The sequence below is a fragment of the Colletotrichum gloeosporioides genome, assembly GCF_011800055.1.
Source record: "Colletotrichum gloeosporioides strain Lc1 chromosome Unknown consensus_10, whole genome shotgun sequence".
Classification (NCBI taxonomy): domain Eukaryota; kingdom Fungi; phylum Ascomycota; class Sordariomycetes; order Glomerellales; family Glomerellaceae; genus Colletotrichum; species Colletotrichum gloeosporioides.
Window position 1 is genome coordinate 355142 of NW_025544655.1, and position 15824 is coordinate 370965.

The 15824-nt window shown below is 54.4% G+C and overlaps 2 protein-coding genes across 2 annotated transcripts; both read left to right on the forward strand.

Annotated features, from left to right (window-relative positions):
* Positions 1-7231: 7231 nt before the first annotated feature.
* GCG54_00006641 (uncharacterized protein) lies at positions 7232-7946 on the forward strand (the record flags this gene model as incomplete). The annotated part of the gene is made up of 3 exons (XM_045406640.1): positions 7232-7430; positions 7483-7714; positions 7787-7946. The coding sequence occupies 3 exons, from the start codon at positions 7232-7234 to the stop codon at positions 7944-7946; spliced, it is 591 nt and encodes a 196-aa protein (XP_045269892.1).
* A 1939-nt stretch (positions 7947-9885) lies between these two features.
* Positions 9886-11712, forward strand: GCG54_00006642 (Tripeptidyl-peptidase sed4; the record flags this gene model as incomplete). The annotated part of the gene is made up of 1 exon (XM_045406641.1): positions 9886-11712. One exon carries the CDS (start codon positions 9886-9888, stop codon positions 11710-11712), a length of 1827 nt encoding a protein of 608 aa, XP_045269893.1.
* Between the last annotated feature and the right edge of the window lie 4112 nt (positions 11713-15824).

The following is a 15824-nucleotide window of genomic DNA, read 5'->3' on the forward strand; positions in this document are numbered from 1 at the left end:
GGGGTGCTCTGTCTGGTTGGGCGTCTGTCTGTCGAGGTCCGCGTCCGCGTCCGCGTCCGCGCCTGCGTCTGCGTCTGTTGGATTCGCTGGTGGGCGAGGCTTGTTGAATGCTTGCTAGGGTGTCGCCGATGGCTTAGGGAGGTACGAAGAGGTGATTTGACGGAAGCTGTCTCTGTTTCCCGGCATGCAGCGCTATGCCATTCACGGACAATGGCAGGTCGAAAAGCAAAAGTAGCGAGTGGCCCGAGGGGTTCAAAAAGGGGGCGCCTGGTCGTCTTCGTGTCCTTGGGACTGCGAGGTCGACGTACGGCTGGCTCTGTGGCCTTTCGTTTCTGGGATGTCTACCTCTCCTCTGTGGCCCTGGCTCTGTTCAGACGAACGGCGGTTAACTGAGTCCTGCAGAGGTGCAGTGCAGTACAGTACGGATACTCGCTGTGACCCGACGAGGGGGATGAGCGACACGCTGCTGATGCGAGTGCTGCGTGCTGCGGGGGAGGGATCTGGGGTCGTTTGGTGAAACACAGACGGGTTTCGATCAGCGTCGTCAGGGGGGTTGACTATCGGGACGGAATGGTAGTGTCCTTCTGTTGGCCGATGAGGACGGCAAGATAGAGACCGATGGCTTGACAAAGGCGGGGAGCTACGATGGACAGCAGATGGCTCGAAAGAGGCTTCTGATGCTGAAGAGGATGTGAAGGGCAGATTCGGCAGCAGCACCTGACCGGATTAGACGGGAATGCGACAATGATCAGACTCAGAAAAGAGCCGAGCCTTAGAGGGAAGGTGAGGGAGAGGCGAATAGCGTCGTCGTGTTGGGGATGCCACGCCAGGATCCAGGATAGGGCTGATCAGTTGCCTTTTTCCTGGGCTGGTCCTTCTCTCCTCCCCACCACATACGGAGTACGGCGGACTCGGCTTCCATCTCAGAACACGACAGAGAGACAGAGAAAGAGCCTGTCAGGCTTACTTGGAGAGCAGCATCAGCAGCAGCAGCAGCAGCAGCATGTCTGTCTTGTTTCTTTTGTCCACTTGCTCTGTCGACAGGGTGTGCAGCCAATGCCATTCACACACAGCCCACCAGCGCCAGTCAGACGGCTGGAGGATGACAAGATCAGGAAATGAGACGAAGGTCCGAACTCGAGCAGTGGCCGGGCCATTCTCGACATCGGATTGCGGCACTAGCTCTGTCTAGGTGGCCCAACTTGAGATGATTGCGAGCTGGACCTACCTACCTCAGCAGAAGAAAGGGTCGCCAGCAATTTAATTAAACACAAGCTTCGTCCAGAATTCCAGCTCTCACCACCTTTACCAACATCAACAACGAAACAGGCGCACATCCTTCAGCAGTCACTCACCACTCACAGAAACACCACCCCAGTCCTCTACAATACACTAGTGCCATCGGCCTCCGCTGGCCGTTGCCGTCCTCTCGGTCCTTCGGCAAGCTACCGGCGGGCTGTCTCGCTGCTGATGCCACCCTGCCCACACCGCAGGCCGTAACCTGGCTCCTTGGCCCTGCGCCCCCGTTGTCAAAAAATCACCGACACCGCGACTACGACTGACAGGTGCCCAGCCCAAGAGAGAGCTCGAAAATCCAGTCCAGCATGACACCGACTGACGGCATGCACCGCTTGCACCGCTTTGTGCGTTGCCCGGCCTGAGGCTGAGGGAGAGATGACAGACTGGACGGAGAGAGACGAGGGGTTGTGCCAGCAGGCTGGTTGCGGACTGGATTCAGGTCCGAACAGAGTTTTGGGCTCTCACTCATGGCGACCTGGACCCTGGCATCGCATGCAACTACGTCGCAATCCGTGCATGCGCGCACATTTCCTCTGCTCTTGCGGCCGCGACGCCACAGCCTCTTGTCTCCGAGCAAGCAACGACATAATGCAACCCCACGTCCATATCCTGCTCGGCCATATGCACCAACTTTTCGGCAGTCTCAAAAAAGGGACAATGACGACATGTCAAGAAGAAGCATTGCAGAATCGCCTTGAATACTCTTCTTAGCAACCAAGGCGAGCGCCGAAGCTGTCTGTCAGTCAATCTTGCTGCTGCTCCCAGCACCCCTCCCCTCCCCCGCCTAAAGGGCGCAGCAGCTCTCGGACAGCTCAGCCCTAAAACAACCTTGCTTCCAGGAGCTTCAAGATGCCAAGGTGTATTTTGGCCCCTTTCATCTCTTTAACTCGGAAACTTTACAATGTGTGCTGTGGGGAGCTCAACTTTACATGGACTGAACCCGTCCAATCATCTTCCACCTTACGGCGTGCCCCGTAGCTGTGTCATTCTCGGTGATGCCTCGGCACAGCTCGCGGCCTCAACGACGCGAAATCCCACAGCGACATCGCACGCCATATCTGGTGCGCATGAGTTGGCATGATGTGTCTCCTTGCAGCCCATACTTGACAACTCTTATATCGTCTCAAGATGCTTAATCACAGGTTCTCGTCGCATACTCTGTTCATGCGGCTACGTTGGTGCGCCGTTTCTCTGAGCTGCCCAGGGTGTAAGCCAGGGTGTATCATGAATCGTTTGGACCTCCGATCCGCACCCCATTTCACTGCAATATAAAGGCCAATTTTCATACGTACAACCCCGTCGGACAGCTGTCGACTTTGCAACCACAAACCTCGGCCGAGAGCTCAAGTGGAGTCACTCTCTTTTGGGGGAAAAGAGCTACTAATAGCCCACTTCCCGGAAGGAGAATACCAAGACTTCGGGCCACCAGTAAGCTCATCAGAGTGATTATTCGAGTTGACGAGCTACGATAATAAAACTACGAGCTTCGTGGTCATTTGAAATGAGTCATGACCCCTTCCCAGCCAGTTGGGTCATGACTGTGTGTGAAGTTGGAACCCGTCCTGAGCAACAAGCTCACCGCCTTCTTTACATGTTGCTCTAGGACCTCTTGGAACTTTGCGAAACTTTCCAACCGAGTTCCAGGTGGCTGGCGCTCCATGTCTGCGGGTAGAATACAACGTCGTTCGTTAGGACTTGATTACAGTGTGCTGTCAACATCCGTCCCCAATCCAGACTGCAACTCCTCACCAGAGGACGCTCAAGCTCGATGCGGCCGGCAGACAGGCGGCGTGCCGAGTAAGGCTGTGGTATCGACAGGGATCCATCTTCCAACCCAGAAGCAGAGGGCCCTTTTCTTCGTTCGTGCTCCGTCCAGAAAACTTAGTTTTCAGGCGAATGTCTATTAATAGCGCAAGAAAGGAAAAAAAGGGGCTTTCCCAAATTCCCATTTATTTCTTTCCCAGTGGGATGTCGGGATCTCTCCACAAGACCACTAATCCCAATCCGGCGTTAGCTCGGACTCAGCTCACCTAAGAACTCAGGGATCCGTCCAACTGCCTGCCGCAGATCTCACCTGCACTGCACACCACCAGAGAGAACCATGCCCGCCGTCCAACCTCTTGCCATGCAAAGCGGAATCCTGGCAGGAGTTCTTGGAATAGACGCGCGAGTTGGACACCTCTTGAGCTCGACCCTTTGAATGACGTCGAGTCAAGACCTGCTGTCAATCTGGCAGAGATATGCAGGCATGGTGCCTCACCTGACGAGCGACATGATCGACGTCCTGCGTCAAGGTCGTCTTGTTTCGACGGGCAAATCTGAATGCCGATGCATCATCCCACGCCAGACCTAGCACTGGACCGAATCCAACGCTCGCTGTCATGGCTGAGCTCCCGGTTCCAGTCTTCTTCTGCGTCAATATATTGGAACATGACATGCAGACGAGACCTGTTCTAGAACACTCACACACACACACACACACCTTCCACAAACACGAGATCTCGCCCGTGCATAGCGCGACTTGGTCGGACATCGAATCCGCGTACGGGTCCGATACAACCTCATGTGGCCCCCAATAATCACTAGACGCGGAACACAGTCCGAATGTTGATACTACCTACCTTACTTTGCGCACTTCGACTGCCCTTAAAACGCTGTGCTAAAGCCTAAAATGACCCGGCCCGGAGCGGAAATAGAAGCCCCCAAGATTGTACACGTGCAAGGAAGAAGATACGCTGGTATTAAGGCTGAACCGAACGAAGCAGATTCCCCTTCGCGATCCACCTGCAGGGCGGCACCGCCACCGGCGCGTCGTATCTGAACGGGACGGAGCCCGAGCGTTCGGAGATGCCGGCCATATTCCTTTGGATTTCATGCTCCGTTTTTGCCTTGCCGTCCCGTCCCGTCCGTGACCCGCGGCTTCCAGCTCCGGCAAACGACGGCATTTCCGCTCTGGGACCTTTTGTCTGCTCATCATGTCGGCATTCTCCCGACAAGCGGCTTGGGACTGTCGACGTAGATGTTTGTCGCGTTCTAGCCTATGGGGCGTTATGTCTGGTGTCTAGCGTTGCCATTATAGTTCGGTGATGCGATTGTAGAGAAGACCGCCTGGTTTTCCTGTGTGTGTGTGCGGCTATATTTTCTGTGTAGTTCATTACTCCTATTCAATGCAGAAGTAGAAGTAGTAATAGTAGTAGCAACGACGACGATGACGAAGATCGAAGATAATAAGGACGATGAAGTAATGATAACGATTATAGTGGCGACGACGATGATAAAGTAGAGTACGATACCACAGGAAAAGGGGTAGCTCTAGCACAGCAAAAATAGGCAATCTCTTGTAGAGAACCCATAGATTGGTCAACGTAGACCTCCAGAAAGAGGACGGATATCTCATTCTTCCTATGAGCCGTGGTGCCACTGAAAACAGTGCTAGTCTGGGATTTTCCAGAGATTATTTGCGTCTGCGCTGCAATCAGATTCAACAACATTTCAGTGCAGAGTTTGATGGTCTCACCGGAATTAAGATGGAGATTGACGTGTGAAGATGATGGTAGTAGAGGCGAAGTATTAAATAGGAAGTCATTACCAGGCGGATGGAGTAGCGACTTGGAAATCCAGACCCGAGACGACGACGTGATAGAACGGGCAACAGCAAGGGCAAGAGACATACTTTCCCAAATGCTCATCTCAGTACCTTCTGTGAGCTTGACTCCTGCAACTCCGGCGTATGAGCCAAGGAGACATCTTTTAGCTCTGCTGTTCCCCAATGCTTTTGCACCACGGCATCAGCCTCAACGACAGTCAGCCAGTCATCTCTTGACCATCCTCGAACCGCTTACAATCGACAATATCTGCGTACGACATCATCGGCCACTACCAACCAGTCTTGGCTGGCCTGGTATACTCATGCGATTACCCTCGCAAGTTTTACCACCTTCTTGCCCATCCAGCCCCTTTGTGCTGCCCAGTCTTGCCCAGGAATGCGGCGGCTGACCTCTGGGGCTCGTGTTCAAGGCGAGAACCCGTCGTTCGATTAACGTTTTTTCCTCAGCATACTATTCTATCCGTTACAGGAGTTCCTTGTTTGCCTGCCACGGCCCTTCCCGATGAAGATGGTCCGTTGAGCCAAATGCTGCCGTCCGACACGACGAGACCTCGTGGCGACGACCCTGGACTCAGCACTGATGCTAGCCACGCCGTGTTTGGCGACACTGCCTGACCCCTTTACTCTCGGCTCTGAGCAACTGCATGTCACACGAAGCCGGTCAGCGCATGGAAGGAGCTCGTCGATGCTTCGATGAGGAGCTCAGGCTCAGTCTTGATGCCTCGCAGCTAAGAAGCGGTGTGCATGTTTGCCGCTTTCACAGATATCTTCATCCTCAAAGTTGGCATCACGTTGACAAGAGCAGTGTTTGGCGTTTAGTCGGTCAATGAAGCTGTGACTCCTCGAGCAGTACGACGGCTTCACCTCGGAGATCGACGACACGCACATCATCGCGAGGCCGGCTTGACTGATTGGCCCGCTGCGAGAGTTCTTCACCGCCGGTATGTAGTCTTTGCTGCCTGAAACGGAACATTCAAGCGACCTTAGGAAACGGGTTGGACCTTAGGAAACGAGTTGAGATACTGCTTGTATGCAGTCGCAAACAAGGCCCTCAGTAATCTTTTGGACAACAACGTGTCAAGGCTCCTGCGAAAATACCACTTTCTGACACACATGACCATTTTTGGACAAATTGAGAGCCCTTTTGGACTCAAGGCGCAGCATCGCGGCCTGGATGGCTGCATTGATAATGCTACGCGAAGCATTCCAGGGGGCTGGGTATGCTTCTTGCTGGGAGCCGATGTTCCATGCATTCTGGTTCGAAGAAGACCGAGAAACAACTTGCTCAAGCAAACAGAGCTCGTCCGGCAACCATTCCGCCACCGAAATGGTGCCACAGGCAGCGTTCGAAAGCAACTTTCCAGGCTGGTTGCACGAGAAAACGAATCATCTGTGCCTAGCCGCCCCATCTGCAGTAACTCACACGCCGCCCTGGTTGGATCATGTTCTCCTACTATGTGCAGGAGATTGGCCATCCGCATGGGTATGACTTGTGCAGACATACTTGGCTCTTTCAGGATCGATATTCTGGTCGCCCGCGGGCCGACTTACACAACCGTCCACTGCGAGTCACTAATAGGAAGTTCAACGACAAGCTCTTGCTGCAACCCAAGCGTTGATCTTGATCACGAGTTTCACTTTGTTCCAGTTGCCTGACCTGTCGTCCGCCGAGCAACATCGCCTCGTTTTCGACACCTTCAGCAAATGATCTGGGCGTAGGAACTCTAGACCGTGATCGGGCACACCACCAGTGGTCAAGACTGAGCATCTTGTCAATTTGCGCCACAACCGTCTGGACTCTCTCCATCTTCTTGGTGACCTGAATGCCATGATCCTCGGTGTGACAACAATCTCCGGGAAACACGGGCAACCTCTCGGCAGGTACCCTCGTCCTGGTTTCGGCTCTTCTGTTCCGGCGACTGGCTGGCACCGCGTCCAGCTTTCCCTCGAAAGGCGGTTGAAAATCGTATGTGTGACGAACGGGGTTTGCCCGTAGACGCGCACAACGACGGCTTCTCGCACCGGCCCGCGTTGGCCATATCATCGGCCGGGTACATGATGCCGTTGCTCCAATGACTTTGCAGTCCGAGGCGGTCTACGACGACATTCGGTTGCGGTTGCGGCAACGGGGAAGACTGCATAGAATGCGCTGTCATCGAATCTATAACTATAAGTAATGGCCTAAGATCAATCTTGAAGGCCATAAATTGACGGCATTTGAGTCAAATTTAACGAACAAACCCGAAATCCTCACAATACACATTGAGAGATTTAGTCTCTATTTACAACAGCCACACTGTCTCAGTCATCACAACACTAAGCACGATGAAGTCTCTCTTCTTCATATCCATGCTGTCTGTTATACCTCTCGTAGCCTCCCTGTCGATGGCGTTGGAAGATGACGAGAAGATCCACCAAGAGGCCAGCCGGTTCAGATATCCATGGTTGAACATGACACTGAGCAACCTGGCTACCGTCTGCCAAAAGACAGAGACCTCAGATATGTATAACTGTACACTCGATTGTAAGTCTCAGTTCAACATCATATTCGTGCCTCACTAACATGGCAATGCCAGTCGACTTTTATGATTACAACACAGAAGGCGTCGTCGATATCAACGGCGCTCACTGTAATGCAACTTGGCATTGGGACGGGATAACCCCTGACAATGGCCCGAACAACAGTTTCCCCATCAACGGAGCATTCTGCTGGACGTCAGCAACGAACCTCTTCTCGTTCAAGGTCGTCGAGTTCCGCTCAGCCTCAAACTTCATGATGTCTGTGAGCCACTTGTACAAAGACTCTAGGTAAGGGGCCGGGCGGCAAACTCTCTACGCAATTCACTTGAATGAATGTGTTGCTGACAATAGACCAACCAGATTCTTTCAATTTCCATACGACGGTCGCAAAGCCATGGTCGAGATCAGAATCCCAAACAACCATCCGGCACCCCCATTGGCTCCGTTCGTGCCGCCCGTCAACCAGTTCGAATTCATCGCCACGGCAACGATATCGAAGCGCACAGATGGATTATCGTAGAAACGGCCGGCCTTAGTCTCTGCAGTCTCATGTGTTTAACGAAAGTCATGATTCTACCCGTCGGTTGTGGGTGGGTGTTCATCAGAAAGGTTGTGGTGCGCGCCGGTCGGAACAACTTTCCTTCGTGTTTTACCACCGCCTCATGTTGTCCAAGATGGGATGGATTCTCCCTCCCCGTGCTCAACTTAGGCGTTTCGTGCTCTTTTGTATGACTAGGTAGCATCTAGAAAATAACCAGATAAACTCTGCACGGAAACAAAAGAAATATTACCAGTGGTGATGTGTCTCTCTGGGATACGGCTCCGGCCCATCAAGCTCTATCATGGTGTTGACGAATGATCCAGACCGACGATCCAACGGGAGAAGCTCCTGGGCCGTCCCGTCTCAGTAGTGGTCAGCCACTTGGTCTCTCCAGAACCGAAAGGGGTCAGGCGCCAGACCGGAGTGCGGCTCGGATTCGGAACCTAAACAATGCAGAGACCGCTGTGACCATGCCATCCCGTTTGCTCTGCCCAAAGAGCACGCCCGGCGCAGAAACAACTTTACACATTTTGCCAAGAAAATAAGGGGGGAGGGGGGAGAAGGCCGCCAGTGGTCGGAAACTCCCAGGAACCATCCGTTCCCGGGCACCTGGTGGCTTTCCCCCGGGACCCTCGCCCGCCGGGGCCATCAAATCCAAATCATTTTTCGGGAGGCGAAGGGGCCGTCGAGCGGTCATCTCCTTGGAAGAGAGAAAAGAGCACTCTGCCGTGCGTGGTTGATTGGATCTACGGCGCTAGCAGCGCGGCTCAATTGCTTGTTTGCATGTTCTCTTGGCTTTTTCTTCCAGGGGAGGATCGCCCCGCGCAGATTGGCGGGGTGTTTCTCTCACTGCGACGATCAAGCTTTCGCAGCAGGATTTGCCAAGCGATGCGGCTTCATGTCTTGTTTCTCCATAATGCGGGCGACGGAGGCTATTCCGGGCATCTTAGGCATTCAATTTCGGCGTCCTGTGTTTTCGTCGTCCTCCCCCTGTCGAACCAGAGAACAGCAGTACCGGTGCCAAGGACACGAACGAACGACAGGAAGGAAACCTAAGGTATGGCGGAAGATTAACCGCGTCAACCTGCAGAGGAGACGTAATCGTGTGGTCGTGGACACGGATGTGATTGACAAGTCAGGTTATCGAAAGACTTTGCAACTGACATGATTCACACCTTAAATTTCCAGCGAGTATATGACCCGCTCCAGTCAAGGCAAGCGTTGAGTTTGCTGGGAATGTGGGTTGCGGAACGTGATGGATGGCAAATAAGTGGCCGTACCAAACCGTGGGACGCGCGGGATCGATCTCCTCTGCGCCTGCACTCCGCGAAAAGGAAATAAGGTTCGGCGTTCCTGCATTGCGCTCCCTCAGAAAACACCTCCCTCCTGTGTCGGCTATCCCGCGGCCAGATTTGTATTTGCGTGAGGGCAAGGTCCAGGTATTGAAACGTGCAGCTTGCACGTTTGGGATCTTGTAACCTTAAAGTCTGATCCCGCCGGTTGGACGCCTTCAGACGAAAACCTGCGCGGGAAGGGCTGCACCTGCCCTACTGCGCAGCGTGATTCTACGACATGTACTGTCTGAACCATTACACCTGGCCCCGGTAGGGCCATTGGATCGAAGGCAAACAGCAGTTGCAGTACTGTCCCCCGAGTAAGAAGGAGAAACTGTGCCTGGGGTTGGTAGTTCGGATACAACCGTAGAGCCGACTGTCTTCCGACTCGTGATCCGTACTTCTAATCGTCTCGTCTTGTCAACTTGCCTGTAATTTTCGTGTCTCCTTCATGTGCCTCGTCGTAGTTGGCCACTGTCCCTAGTTGTGAATAACTCTACGATTCGGCCCTCTGAGAGACGCGAACGACGACTCGATAATCCTCATCCCCTCCCCGAGTCCATCCAACGAAAAGGCCAGCCGGAATGGCTCCTCTCAAGGCCCTCCTGGCCCTGGCGGCCGCTGCCGTCGCAGTCGAAGCCCGCCTCATGTCTCGAGCAGCCAACTTCGTCTCGGGCGTCTCGATGGTCAACATGGCCGCCGAAGGCGAGCAGATCAACCTCCAGATCGGCCTGAAGCTGCAAAACATCGACAAGCTGGAACCCATGCTCAAGGACGTCTCCGACCCCGACAGCCCCAACTACGGCAAGTACCTGTCGGCGGCGCAGGTCAACGACATGTTCAAGCCGGCAGAGCAGTCCGTCGCCGCGGTGCAGGCGTGGCTGGCCAAAGAGAACGTCAAGGACGTCTCGTACACCGACGGGGGCCGCTTCGTCAACTTCGCGACGGACGTAGGGACCGCGAACAGAATCCTCGGAGCCAACTTCGCCTACTACGACGTCCAGGGCACGATGAAGCTGCGCACGCCGCAATACTCCCTCCCCGACACTATGGCGGAGCACATTGAGCTCGTGACGCCCACGACGTACTTTGGAAAGATGAAGTCGGACCCCGCGTTCGCGGCTCCGATGCCCGCTGGTGCCATGCCGCCGATGCCTCCCCCGCTGGCTCGCAGACAGGGACAGAACCCCCCCGGCGCCACGGCGAACTGCTCCAAGGCCTTCACCCCGGCTTGCTTCGAGCTGGCGTACAACTACGGCGCCTACCAAGCTGACCCCGCCGCCGGCAGCCGCGTCGGCTTTGCGAGTTTCCTGAACCAGTCTGCGCGCCAGGACGACCTCACGGCGTTCCTGACACGCTTCCAGCTGCCGCCACAGAGCTTCAAGAGCGTGCTCGTCAACGGAGGCCAGGACCATCAGGACCCCAAGGGTCAGATCGGCGAGGCGAACCTTGACGCGCAGGTGATGGCCGCCGCGGTCAAGAACCTTCCCATCACTCAGTTCATCACCGGAGGCAAGCCGCCTCTGATCCCCAACCTCCGCACGCCGACGCAGGCCGACAACCAGAACGAGCCGTTCCTAGACTTTTACCAGTTCATGATGACGCAGGAGAACGCTGCCATCCCGCAGGTGCTCTCCGTTTCGTACGGCGACGACGAACAGACGGTGCCCATCGAGTATGCCACGCGCGTGTGCAACCTCATCGGCATGATGGGCCTCCGCGGTGTGACTGTCCTCGAGTCGAGCGGTGACACTGGCGTTGGTGCCCCCTGCCGCGCCAACGACGGCAGCAACGCTCCCCAGTTCACGCCGACCTTCCCCGCCACCTGCCCATACATCACCGCCGTGGGAGGCACGCAGGCGTTCGGCCCCGAGATCACGTGGGTCGCCTCCGGCAGTGGCTTCAGCAACTACTTCAAGCAGGCGTGGTACCAGGAGGCCGCGGTGACCTCGTACCTGGCGACGAGCATCTCTCCCGAGACCAAGAAGTACTACGAGCCGTTCGCCAACTTCACCGGCCGTGGGTTTCCCGACATCTCGGCCCACTCTGCCAGCCCACCGTTTCCGATCGTCAACGCGAACCGGCTCGTCGGCACGGGAGGAACGTCCGCCTCTGCCCCGCTGGTTGCCGGTCTGGTTGGCCTTCTCAACGATGCTAGGATCCGTGTCGGCCAGCCGACGATGGGCTTCATGAACCCCTGGTTGTACAAGCGAGGATTCCGGGGCCTGACGGATGTGAACACGGGTGTCGCGCAGGGCTGCGGCGGTGTGGACTTGCAGTCTGGAAAGCCGTTGCAGGGCGCCGGCGTCATTCCCTTTGCAACATGGAACGGAACTCAGGGCTGGGATCCTGTGACGGGACTGGGTCTCCCTAATTTCGAGATGATGAAGACGATTGCTCTGATGAAGTGAGCGGGTACTCCTATAGACCAGCCATTGGTTTGCTTTGAATGCTGTGTGCTTAGGGATTCATGTCAGAGGTTGATGTATTTTCATAAACACGTTCAAACCAAGATTGGCTCAAGGACCGTGATATGACGACGCTACAAGCGGCTCGTGACTGGTTATGATTGTGATCATGCGTAATATCATTCAGCGATTGGCGAAGCTGTCAACGAGATACTTTCATGCCAACTAAGAGAAGATTGTCTACTTGACAAGGCATGACGAAGGAAAGACCTGAAGCACCGAGAGCGAACCTGCAGTGGAAGCAACATGGCTTGAAAGGAGCCAGAAATCTTGATCTAGCGCCAACAAAGAGCAACCCTTATAGCGTCCCCAGGTATTGCTCCATACGAGGGAACGCGAATGACCCAAGGCAACGTGGGTAACGAAGATCCTAACTATCGGCGAGGCAGGGCTGGGAAATCATCTGCGTTATCTTGCGTGATGAATCGGCGTACCGGCTAAGGCTGATCAGCTTAAGTGCATGCCAGCCTTTGGCAAATGTCCTAGATGAGAACCACGGGATCCAGGTGCAGTTATCTTGCTTTATCCTTCCTTTGGATCCATCAACAGCACCACGAAACTACGGTGGTTGGCTGAGTATGACTGGTAGTGCAGTTTCCCCACCCACTTGTTTGAGGACGACACAGTGAGATATGACGATAACGAGAACTGCGGCTTCCCTTGGAAGCAACAAGCTGCCAGCCCAGTGACAGCAGACTTTGATATTGGACCCTGGTATATACTAGACCTTCTATCAGACCGGCACTAGCCATTCAATTGTGAGGATAGCCTCACATGGCTAGGGTAGAATTTTCCGGGAGTGTGGACCAGCTCCGCGCGCGGTAAGTCCCATGGCCCTGGGACCAGCTCCTTGCTTGTGAAGTTGAAATCCTGTCAGATTCCATCTTGGAGGTTAAATGAGGGCTGAGTTGGAAAGTCAGGGTAGCGTGTTCGTGGCTCGCGGCAGGGTCCGAGCCCAAGCACGATTTTCCCAATGGAGGCGACAGCTGAACCCTTAGCATCAAAAAGAGGCTGTTCAGGGGCAAATTGGGATTCCATGCCCCTGGAGCGCACCACTAATCCATGTGTTGGCTTTTGGCCGCCGTAAATCTTGCCTGGCTGGTGCAAAAAGCAAGATATCTTTTGTGTGTTGAGCGATGAGACAGCAAGCCGCCCCAGTTGACAGCGAGGAGAACTGTCAGAAAAAGGGGGCCTTCTGACGTGTCTAATTCGCGATGATGTCTGCTTCGAGGCATGTGGTTTCCTAAAATAGCCAGGATCGAGGCCACGCGGGAAGAAACATGATAAGAGCTAGTCGTGGTTCGTTGTCTAGCGGTTTGATGGTGTCGGTCCAGACCTACCGGCGGCGGGAGGAGACGACTGCAGCCTGCAGCTTGACGGGGCCGACGAAGAGGGCCGGAAGTACAGCAGAACTCGTATTTGGTTGCACAAGTCGATAGCAAAGTTGGATCGAAGCCGTCCACAATATCGATCTGTGGCTTGTCGCGGCAAGTTTTCCGACTCGGGGAAATTAAATGGCACGAATATGCACCCGCGGCGTGTGTTCGTCAATCTGGTCCGAAAATAAGGTGATGACCCAATTTCTGCGTTGAGGTAGATATTGGTGCCGTTAAATCGTTCGTGGTGCGATTAGGTGCTCAAAGGTGTTTGAAACCAAAAGAGGACGACATTCTCTACAATGCGACTCTGGATTCAGCTGCGAGTTCTAAGTGGGGGTCGGCAATGGGCCATTCGGGGCTTCCACCCTTGAACATTTGCCCTGGGTTATCGTTGGCGTGGTGTGTGTCCACTGTCGAAGACTCTGCTCATCGACCTAGCAAAGCTGGGCAAAAGTCAGAATCGGTTAGTTCAACATGGCAAACCAGGAGGTGTAAATGCGTGATGGCAATAGTGTAGCACGGGATCTGCACAAACCGTCTGTCGCTTCTTTGATAGCTCAAATTAACCGGTACCCCATGACATTTTGGCGACTTGCCACCTATTCGATGACAACATGCGGCAACACAAATCTCATGCGTCTCGATGCATCTCACAGATGCGGGATGAACGGGCCGTTATGTTGACGAAATGCCACGTCCAAGAGACGCAGATCCTCTCGGCGCTCGGCCTCACGGTCGAAAACAAAGCTCGAAAAGACGTTAGGGTGACTGTATGGCCTTGGGCGATAGGCGGGCCGACGGACGGCAACAAGGCCTCCGCACCGGGCCTGGTCGAAGCAGGAATGAAGTGTTTGACTTTTTCTGGTGGCAGAGCCGACATTTGTTGATTCTTTGATCGGCGGATGAGCCACCTCATCAGGACCATTCTTTGTTGGGAGTCGAGTGTTTCCACTTTCATCATTCAGCTAGCAGGAACTGCAGCGAGCCTGGTCGAAAAAGGAGACGATGATACGTCGGCGGGATGCGACACGGCAGAGGCAATCAAATGGCCGAAAAGGCGCCACCATCGGGACGGATTGGTGATGCGGCCGGAACTTCGTCCAATATTCCTGGTCGTGCAGCACACCAGTTGATATAAACGGGACGACAGGGCATCGGATTCGCGGACGACGGCTGGGCAGCAAAGATGGGTGCATGCATGCATAGACCAGGGGGGGGCGGAAGATTTGAGCGAGGAGATTTGTCGCGGCCAAAGAGGGAATGGTAGGCTGGCGTAGTGCCGGCGAGCTGAAGACGGCATAGATGCATATATAGAGCGGGTACCTGCACCTCTCGCGTTCCCGACCAATGGGCAGCATTCCGTGGCCATGATAGGCAATAAGCCATCTTGTGCTATTGCATAAAGCATGAACCACCTGGAAGACACACAGCAAAAGGGACTTCGCCGGAAGCGGAATCACCGGCTGGCTTGGGATCTACACGACCGTCCTCCGTCACTGCTTTTTCTTTCTTTTGTTCCTATCGGCCTTTTCATGCATTTTCCCATCTAGCTTGCCGTCTTTGCCTGCCACGCCTGCCAGCTCTTGCCGTCCTGCCGTCTCCCCCACGTCTCCCGCATGAATACATACGAGACCACCTTCGCAGGCTTGCATCAATACGGTTTCCTAATGTTTGTTATGCCTGCATGGACACGCACAATCTCCTGACACGCGGTGAGCTAAGCTAGATGTCGCAGCTTCAGCAAGCCACAGCACACCCACCGACTTTCCTACTCTTCTGGCCCGTCTCATTATCTCTCACTCCATCAGAACCATACCTTCGCTTTCAAAAGCGAGCATTTGGAGACACACACCCCAGTCCTACTCGTGCACTAACAAATCCTCGTCCTCGATTATCTCAGAGGTCGCCTTGACTGAATCACTTGGAACTGTTAAAGTACCGATTTCTCGCGGCAAGCGAGCGCCTGGAGATTTCCTTTATTCACTCACGGTGGCGAGTGCCAACTCACAACTCGCGAATTCAATACTCTTGACAACCTCCAATTTAGAACCCACCGTTGAGAACGATTCAAACTCAGTTTCTTCATGAGGATGGAAACATGACGCCAGGTTCAGCATCTTTGTTACGCGTACGAGGCACCGAGGACATCCCACTAAACGTGGCGACGGAAGCCCAGGTCACAGACTCTTCGACTCAGGCGGGTGTGAGACTCCCTTGTTGGTTCTATTCTTCGTACAAGTGTACTAGATAAGGTTACCGAGACCTCGGAATGGCCTGGCACGTCTTGTTGTTTCCCCCAGGGGTCTGGGTTGAAATGGACTTGTTGTCTAAAAACAACTGCCTTGCACTCAGGGACGGCGCTACTTTAGCGCTGGCATCTAAGCCGACCGGCGCAAGCCATATAAACAAGCGTGGTGTCTCAGTGGTCAAAGACCCCTCGGAGGCTGAACTGGCGGCGAGCCTTTTCTCGAAGCGGAAAGGAGACAAAAGGCACCTTTCCTCTCTAGGCTACAGACAACTACTAGTAGTCTCTGGCTTTGTTTTCTCGTCCCAGCTTCAAAGCACTTCCTGAAGCCTTCGTAGCTTCTTCGTCAACTAGGAGGGCGCCAAGTCAAGGCGGCCTTCGACGTTCCTGAGCTAGATGCACCAGGTACCACGGTCCTGTTCCTGATTACT